Here is a 10098-nt window from a genome sequence, read left to right as displayed (position 1 = left end):
TCTGCAAACTTAAACGCATCACCGCTTATTTATTACGCTTCATCAATAACACAAGGGCTTACGCCGTTGTACGACAATTCGGCAGCTTGTCTTGCGCTGAAATTCAAWACGCTGAAATAGCATTGGTAAAGTATACTCAATTTATTGTTTTTAAAAAGGAAATTTCTAATTGCAGAGAAAATAAGCCAATACATACACGAAGCAGTTTAGCAAGACTACAACCTTTTCTAGACGCAAATGGTATCCTACGAGTAGGAGGACGCATCAAAAACGCACCGCTTTCGGATTGTGTTAAACATCCTATAATAGTGCCGAAAAAATCAYCGCTGGCTAAAATAATCGCAGCAGAAGTACATATTTTAACATTACGTGGTGGACCTCAGATAATGCAAGCGGCGCTGCAACGAAGATTTTGGGTGCCAGGCATTCGTAACCCTGTCCGTGGTATATATCGAAAATGCATTCGCTGTAGACGACTGAGTTGTCAACCACTACAACAAATCATGGCTGATCTGCCTCCAAGTCGCGTCATTTCAACCAGATGTTTCTTACGTAGTGCAGTAGATTACGCTGGCCCTTACGCCGTGAAATTTACGCATGGAAGGGGTGCAAAATCTACAAAGGCATACATATGCTCATTTATTTGCATGAGTACTGGTGCAATGCATCTCGAACTTGCTGGAGACCTTTCGTCAATTGCTTTCATAGCTGCTTTCAAACGTTTTACTAACCGGAGAGGATACTGTCAGCACATTTACTCTGACAACGGCACTAACTTCGTAGGTGCTGAAAAGGAATTACGATTAGCCTATGAGCTGTTAATGCCCGTGATCAAGCTGTCGCTATTACCAACAAAGGGGGACATATTTTCTGTATGACATTCTTAGAATTTAATTAAAATTGTAGTTTTTTTTGAACTGTTGTTCAAGGCGGCCGGTATGTTCGCGCCTATCTGGCATCATCTTTTTAAACATATGTTTGAAGCTACAWGGGCAGCACTTATGTGCTTGCTGTCAAACCAGCTTCCGTTTTATCTCTCTCTTCAATAAAGGAATTCGACCGTCTTTCAGTTCAATCCGCATAAATACAATTCATCTTCCGCGAACGTTATTAAACATCAACACTAATAGTAGAGCTTGGGTCTATCAATGCACACCATTTTTTATTAAACAAAGTAAGTGAAATTAATATTTTATTTTGATTTTCCGAGGCTAATTGGTAAAAAATTCATCGTTGTTATTCGTTTCCTCTGTTAGGCCATTTGAACGTCTTGTTTGCCGAGTGCCGTTCTGCATATTTTGTCTTGCCGATATTGATTTGTATATTGGCTTGAATTTCGTGTCCGATAATTAGTTTGTCTCTGCGGATTATTTGGGTTAAAATTATTTTGCCCTGAAAAATTGGTATTTCTTTGGGAGTATCGTCCCGAATTATTTTGTGCATAATAACGATCATTGTTTTGATCGCCAATATTTTGTCTCCTAAAGTTGTTTATTCTTTGATTATTATGATTTTGGTTACTATAAAAATCCTTTGTTGGCCTAAAGTGCTGTTTTAATTTTATTTTGAATGTATCCCAATTTTCTGGAGGATTCAATGTTAAGAAATTTTTTGCAGATCCTAAATTTTTTAAATCATAAACTACTCTGAATGCTAACTGTTGTTGTCCTGCACAATCAGCTAGTACGCTATCAATTGCCTCAAAAAATGCCGGTAATTTTTTTGCATTGCCTTCAAATGGCTGTAAGTATTTTAGATCTTTTTCTATTTTCTGCCTAATTCTAATTTCCTGTTGTGCAACATTTTGTTGAAGTAATTGTGGTATTGCTGATAAACAACGTTCAACGTTTAACATTTGGTTGTGAGCCATCATATTTTTGTATATTTTTCTTTTTATGCGAGATAATTTTTTATTAGTATATATAACTAAAAAAAACGATCTATAGTTTTTGTCTATTTGTATACTCTGAAGGCATTTAGTTTAAGCGAATGTAGGTGCATATATTTTTTACACTTTAATATCTAGAGTGTAATATGTATTAGTGATTTTGTACCCTACTGTTGTTGCTGCTTGCTTTGATGATAATATTGATTGTTGCTACTGYTACTGTTATTTTTGCTTTTGATGTTGTTCTTTTTGTTATAGCTGCTGCTGCTATTTCCGCTGTTGTTGTTTTAGTTATTATATAACTGCTGCTACTGTTTTCGATGGCGCTGCTATTGATGTTGTAGTTTTTGTAATAGCTGCTGCTGGTGATGATATTTATGGTGCTATTCGTATTATTACACGTTTTACGCTCTTCGACGTTGTAAAACAATTGATATTCATTCACTATGGAATTTTGTTACTAAATTGTTATTATTATATATATACATGTATATATATACATTTTATTTATTTTTTATTATTTTTTTTATAACTGCAGTTTTGTTGTGGTTCACTTCGACTGCGCCAGTTATGGATAATATCTCTTTGGTCTGTAGCAAGAATCAGACTGAACCGGCAATCAGATCAGCAACTCGAGTCTGCCACAATGTGTGGGTGTACCGCACATTCCAACAGACTCAAAATATGCCGAGTCTGCTGTTTTGGTCACGTACTGGCTGATCATTCGATGTGTTGCACAACTGCATGCCGTCAGTTGACGTAACCTGAGATGTAACTCGCGCTCTCAGCGCCAACTATGAAAAATACCGCAAGACTTTCTCTGGCGAATGTTTGTGAGGTAATTTATGCAACCCAGGGAACAATTTTATAGCATTTGGCATATTAATAGTATGTGGAGTGAAATAGATAAACTCGGAGAACAACCACGTCTAATTCCCAGTACACAAATCAAAAAGCAATAAATAAAACGGGATTAAACTTTCCACGAATAATGCGTTTAGTGTTTGCTGCTTTTTGACTAAAAATTGTTCAAATCAAAATAATTTGTGCAACCCAGGGTACAATTTTATAGTATTTGCCATATTAATAGTATGTAGTATTGGCGAAAAGATCGGGCACATACCAACTCCCATATACTCAAATCACGATTTTCTACGAATAATGCGTTTAGTGTATGCTGCTTTAATTAACAATTGTTCAAATCCAACCAAAACTGTTCAAGCCCGAAGATACAGAATATGGGAACCCCAGTTATAGGTGACTTTTGACCGAAAATATTAGTCAATATATGAGATATACAAAAGAAGTTCTGAGAGATTCTTTTCCTGATAATAAAAGCCGTGTGAATCAGGTTAATACTTCGCTGAGTCCTCATATACTTAACATAGAGATTTGCAAACTTCTGGGTGATTTTATACTGCATATATCGGCCGTTGAGTAATCTCAACGAAAATTGGGCGAAAACTTCACCTTATATAACATTTAATATGTGTAAGGGACCTTAATGAAACACAGATAACATTTATTTAGGATGTAGCATTATAATAGTTAATAGATAAAATCGGGTCGATACTACTCCAACTAACATATACTACTGATATAATGAGTTTCGTTTTTCTAACAAACCGTATGCCAAATATGTCGGTCAGTGTATGAGTTATTCTTGTATATAGTATATGTAAGTTAGCACCCATACATTCAAAAAGTATCATATGATACAAAGTAATATAATATAACACCACTAAATCACTGAGAGTGCACAATCCGTGGGAAGCGCAACGTCAGCAAACTGCGTACCCGTTGCAGCAGCAAACGTAGGTTTAGAGTTAGGCGTAAATGATTGTAAAATTCAGTTCTTACACAAAATTCAATAAAGGAGCATCGCTCCCAAAAAAAGGAGCATAGCTCCCGAAAAAATTTTTGTTTATTAAAATTAACTAAACGTTTTTTAACTTGTATGAATATATAATATTGCTGGGTACCCATCCTCTGGTTCACGTTTTACACAAAACGTTTCCTTGGCGTTGATCTCTCCAAGTTGCAAGAGTATATAATGTTCGATTGAGCCATTTCGTGTTATTTTTATTTTATTGGCCGATATATGTATATAGTTTAAAGTAGATCGGAAATTCTTATGGTAGCGACGAGGAAAACCTTTAATTTCTTTTAACCTTTCAAAGTTTAAAAATGTCCTAATTTTGTAATTTTGTACTCTCGCAACATGTAAGAGAGAGTTTAATAGTAGTAGCTCACCTAACGGTGGTTTATATCACTTAATAATAATCGACTTACATTCAGTGCCTCAAAAAATATTCGGAAACTTTATTTTTTTAGCAAAATGAACCCAAAATATTTGGGCTTAATTGAACTCTGACTCAAATAAAATATAAAATGTTTTTCCCATACAATCTTAGTAATGCCAGATGCAGCTTCATTTTAGTTTGAAGTGAAGTATTCATCTTACAGAATGTCAACTTTTTTTATAAACTTTAAGAGCGACTTGATATCTACATTTGATACTTCGTCCATTACTTTGAATTCAGAATTGCCTAGATACTTGACACGAGTTCTAGATAGTGCTGGATAAAGGCGTAGGATGTCATGTCAACTTCTCTGCACTTTATGCATGTATCGTTATCACTTAGCTGTTATCACAAGCATGTGATGCCAGTAGGTTTTGACCTGTCCGGCACTCCTTTCGAGACCGTGTGAGGATGCATATATCTCGCCCTGATCCGCCTGTTAGCCTTTTAGGAAATTTCGTTGCATATCGTGCTTTCTGTACTTCGGTATCCAGACGGATGGCACTTTTGGCCATCTCATTAGCTGTTTTCTTTCCCGAAACTTCTTTGTGGCCTGGAACCCAGCATATACTGGGTAACTGCTAATTATGCTTTGTGTGCAAATGCGATGTTGTGTAACAAACTTACTTTGTCGGGTCTTCATTTCTTGTCTCTAGCGATTAGTTTTAACAGTTTCATCATGTTTCAGGAGCCCATGAGATACCACACCTTTCTTGTGCCACCAAACACTGAGCATTGCCTTCTTACTAATCGATAAAACTGTACACAAGAAGCTTAGAGCTGTTGCCTCTAATGATCGAATTCTTTCAATAAGTACGCTTAAAAGTGAAATAAATCGAAAAAAGCGCTTCTCGAAAGTATATTTTTGTAACAGAACGAAGTTCAACATATTTGAGCTTGACTGTGGCAACAAAGTTCAGAAAAAAATTAATTCCGAAAAGCTAAGAAAAAACATAATATCTTCGGTTAAGCAGGAGGGTGGAAATGTACTGCTGTGGTCTTGGAAACGTGAAATTGATAAAATTAATCATCTGAAATATATTCAAATATTAAAAGATAATTTAAATGTTAGCTTGGATAAATTTGGACTTTATATATTATCAACAGTACAACACCTCAAAAGCTTTAGAAACGCCTCTTCTCCCCCGAATCTTAATTCGATTAAGCACTAGTGGGAAGATTTTGAAGTCTTAAAGAATGGGGAGAAGTCTTTGCGGAGCGAACAATTAAAAAAAAATTATTATTCTCAATTCCAAATATATTAAAAGAGCTGATAAAGATCAATGGATACTCATCCCGATATTAATTAAAAGTAAGGTTTGGCTTAGTTCATATAGAAACAATTGCGAATAATTTTGTAAATTTTTATAAATTCACTGAATTTTTCAGTTGAAATGTTTATTCCTTTAATGTTAGGATTAAGAAAGTTGCCCATGTGTGCATTAATATGAATATGTTAAAAGAGAAATAATAATGCACAGCAGAAAATTATTAGCCATTGATTTTCTTTATAATCGTTTCTTTACCTGAGATAGCTGGTGCTCCAAAACTTTCTTGAAGACTTTCGATGAAATCTTTGTCAGAAGGGTTGTCTGTGGTAATGACATCACAGTCAACATTGTTCTAGTCTTTAAATGTTGCATTAATATTACCAACGGTTTTAAATGAAGACTCTAAAAAGGCAAAGTGGGATAGTAAAGGGTAGTTTTCTTCGTGCCAAGGCATATTGTTGTTCGTTGTGGTGCCAACTATTACAAATCCTGCTTTTCTAAAATAGTTTCCAATTGTCTCGGATTTTACTTTGACATCCCACATTTTCTTAAGTTTCTTATGGCATCCAGCAAATTTATGCGTGTGGGACGTTTTTTTCTCTTCCATTTTTTACAAAATATTTGTCAAAATGCGTTTTTATGTTACAAACTATGCTCTGATCCATTGGCTGAAGTAACGAAGTCATGTTGGGTAGGAAATAAGCAATTTCAATATTTTTCAATTGGTCCTTTACATCCCTAGGGTGCGCAGCGCAGTTGTCAACAAAAATTAAACTAATTATTTATTAAGAAGCAAACTTTCGGTTGAATTTCAAAAGCCATTTCACGAAAATCGTGCTTGTCATAGATGCTTTCGAATTAAATTCATAATCCACGTCTGGAGATTTGATTCCTTTGGAGCATCTCGAATTTTTGGCCTTTCAAGCAATTTAACTTTCTCCAATCCGGTCATATTGCAGGCCACCATAACAGTAAGCCTCTCTTTGCTGTTTTGTCCTCCCAAAGCACTCCTCATTTATAAACGCCATCGTTTATTTGGTAAGCACTTAAAAAACAAACCCGTCTCTTCGGCGTTAAAGATGTCGTTTTCGTTTATATAACAATTTCGTCTTTATAACAATTTTGGCAAGACATTCGTTACCCAATCATCTTTAGTTTGGATGTTGGCGGCAGCAGTTTCCTCACACAATTTTTTTGAACAATCCCGTGATGATTTTTAAATTTTTCAAGCCAGCCTACACTTGGTTCAACTTTTCCGTGGCTTAATGCTTCAAGGAATTGTTTTGCTTTTTCTCTCAGTATTAGTGCAGATAGAGGAAGATTCCTACCACAAGCCGCGTATAGCCATTTCAGCATTGCTTTGTCAATATGTTCAAAGGTACAAGTTCGAAGCTTCTTGCGTTTAATACTGGATGCATTATCTGTGACACTGGTTAAAAGCTTATTCATATTTTTTTTTTTTAAATCATAGATAAGCTACTGGAAGGAATTCCAAATTTCATAGCATTGTATTTTTGTGAATCTTTTTCTTTTTCAACTTCTTCTATGATCAATGCTTTTTTCCTTATGCGCGGATGATTATTATCGCGATATGCAAGGACAAATTGATAGCGACTCCAAGAAATATGAGAGATGGAAATGATTTCAATTGGCACTTGCATAATTCGGTGGTTAACCGAAATACAATTTCAATTTTATGGAAAATAAACGGTTCAAAGTTGCGTTGTGAAAGCACAGAACAAGAATAACAACATCAATAACACACAACAAAGCGATGTACATTTCTTTTTTGTGCGCGTGAGTTACATACATCTCAAGTTACGTCAACTTGCGACATGCAGTTGTGCAACACATTGCATGATCAGCCAGTACGTGACCAAAACAGCAGACTCGGCATATTTTGAGTCTGTTGGAATGTGCGCTACACCCACACATTGGGGCAGGCTCGAGTTGCTGATCTGATTGGAGAGTCAGTCTGATTCTTGCTACAGTTCAGACCGGTATACTTTTATCCACAACTGGTGCAGTCGAAGTGAACTACAACAAAATTGCAGTTATAAAAAAAAATATATAAAAATCACGTGTCACGTTGTTTAAGTTCGATGGACTCCTAAATTACTGAACCGATTTTAATGAAATTTTTAACACTGTGTGCAGTTTGGTTCAACTTGAAAGTTAGGATAGTTTATAACTCTCCTTATAGTCGCATTATTTATTTMTTGCAAATTATTTGTTTATTATTAGCAAAGAGCTATCCACCAGTTGGTGGCGCTAACAGCGGTATTGAGTAAGTGCGGTATGTTACAGTAGATGCCACTACATTTCTAGCAGCTGGCGGTGTTTTTGTTATAACAAAAGCTGCCACTTGCTAAAAACATTAAATGAAAATGCGTTGTTTGAAGTTTATATTATTTGCGGTAAAGTTATACGAGTCTATGACTTTCAATATTCTAAATTTAAGAAAAAATCACATACAATCCGTGAAATAAATAAAGTTATGTGCATATGTATGGTCAGACAAATAAGCAATGCTGCCACTCTTTTCCAGTAAATCTTCCTAGAATTTGGGAGATTTCAGAGGAATTTAGGAAATCGCAGAGTTGATTTCTGCATGTATTTCCTAAATGCAAAAACAAATTTCATTTAGTTGCTTTTAGGTATAGAATTTTGTATGGCTAAATGTACATTTGGAGTTAAATTTAGAGCTATATGTGCTATTGCAGTAGATGGCGCTACATGAGAATACATTTATTGACACTTATTTGTGATACTAACGGCTGACGTTGTAAGGTAATTGGATAAGTGCGCTGTATTAGGCTAGATGCCGCTATAGAAGCAGATGCTGTTATATTAAAAGTCCAAACGTTTATTTTAGCTAAAATTTATTAACGTAAAACATGTTTTTAAAATTTACCAGACTCGACCACGCTTTGCTTTCTTTTTGTTATTTAAAACTCTTTAAACAAATTAAACAAAAGTAAGTATTATTAGTTTACTTTTCATTTTATTTATTAAATCTTATTGTGAACTTTCAAGTAATATTTTCAATAAAATGCCACCAAAAAAATCTAACCTCAATAATGCACGGAGTAGAGCGGCACAACGCCAAAGGGTTCAAAAAGTTCAGCAGTCTGCAGAACAAATCGCAGCAAGAAACTCAGCTCAAAGAATCAGGACAGCAGAGAGTCGGGTACAAGAATCCCAAGAACAGCGTGATAGACGTCTGCGACAAACTGTTGCCAGAACAAGAGCGKYGCGTGAACAACACATAGCTACAGCACGATTACGAGATGGACAGAGASAGCGGACCAGCCGCTCATTAACWYRTTCAACATTTGTTCGTCTTGCGTTCGAATATGAAGCAGATATTGATTACTCTGCGCATTCAAAAATTGCTATCGGGAAAATGGATAAACTATGTCCATATTGTCATGCATTAAAATTTCGCAATGAAACACCCAGCATGTGATGTGCATCAGGAAAAGTTCTGCTGCCACCTCTTCCCACTCCGCCGCAACCTTTAATATCGCTTCTTGCTCCCGATTCAGATAATTCAAAAATATTTTTGCGAAAGATACGCAAATTTAATTCTTGCTTCCAAATGACATCATTTGGGGCAACTAAAATTTGCGATCTCGCATCCGTATGACCGATATCCGATCCGATGGACGTAATTTTAAACCTACATTTAAAATAAAAGGGCAGGTGTACCATAAAATTGTGTCATTGATGCCTGATGATAATCCCAAGTTTCTACAAATTTATTTAATGGGCAGTTGTGAAGAACGTGTGACAACTCGGTACCAGTATAATTTCATTGAACAAGCCGAGGAAAGAGCAATTGTGATATTGTTGGAAATTTTTTTAGAAACTCAGAATAAACTCATTCAATTGTTTAAAAGAGTATCACCACAATTGCTAAGTGACAACTATCAAATCGTCGTCAAAGCCGACAAAGTTCCATCAGGAGAACATGCTAGAAGATTTAACGCGCCAACTGTTGATGAGGTAGCTGTTATTATGGTTAGTGATCGAGTTGAATATAGAGCTATAAAAATTACACGGTGGGACAACACCATTAGTACGATTTCAGATCTGCACCATTCATATGACGCACTCCAATATCCATTAATATTTTGGCAAGGACAGGATGAATATCACCTTAACATCAAACAGTGTGATCCAAATACTGTTAAATTTGACAATTAGCTATTTAATTTCTTACATATGTATTACCTTTAATTCCTTATTTAATTTCTTTATTATTTTTTTTAGATAATACAAGAGATCAAAAAGTAAGTTTAATGAACTACTACGCAAGCCGATTGATGATTAGGAATTATCAGGATAACTATATTCTTCGATATCGTCAGCTATTCCATCAATACATTGTGGATATGTATGCTAAGATCGAAAGCGAACGCTTGCGATTTATTCGACACAACCAGCAGAAATTATGATCAGAAGAATATATTCACTTACGGGATGCTATTGTCGGAAATATCGATGGAAATTTAAACCCCAATGTCATCGGTAATGCTTTCATTTTACCTTCAAGCTACATCGGTAGTCCACGGAACATGCAGGAATAAATACAGGATGCGATGACTTACGTACGTAATTACGGTCGTCCAGA

At 35.6% G+C, this 10098-nt stretch overlaps 1 protein-coding gene across 1 annotated transcript in view; it reads left to right on the top strand.

Annotated features, from left to right (window-relative positions):
• The window catches only part of LOC108974643 (lipoma-preferred partner homolog), an 80069-nt gene extending 70002 nt beyond the window's left edge, over positions 1 to 10067 (top strand). Inside the window, exon 4 of the mRNA XM_018942609.1 lies at positions 9738 to 10067. Within this exon, the coding sequence (XP_018798154.1) occupies positions 9738 to 9741 (4 nt within the window). The 3' untranslated portion in view covers positions 9742 to 10067. The remainder of the gene's footprint in view (positions 1 to 9737) is intronic.
• Positions 10068 to 10098: the final 31 nt, after the last annotated feature.

The sequence above is a fragment of the Bactrocera latifrons genome, unplaced genomic scaffold (assembly GCF_001853355.1).
Source record: "Bactrocera latifrons isolate USDA-ARS-PBARC rearing strain unplaced genomic scaffold, ASM185335v1 scaffold_570, whole genome shotgun sequence".
NCBI classification, from domain to species: Eukaryota; Metazoa; Arthropoda; class Insecta; order Diptera; family Tephritidae; genus Bactrocera; species Bactrocera latifrons.
The sequence above is the reverse complement of the archived record's forward strand: the minus strand, read 5'-3'. Positions and strand labels throughout refer to the sequence as shown.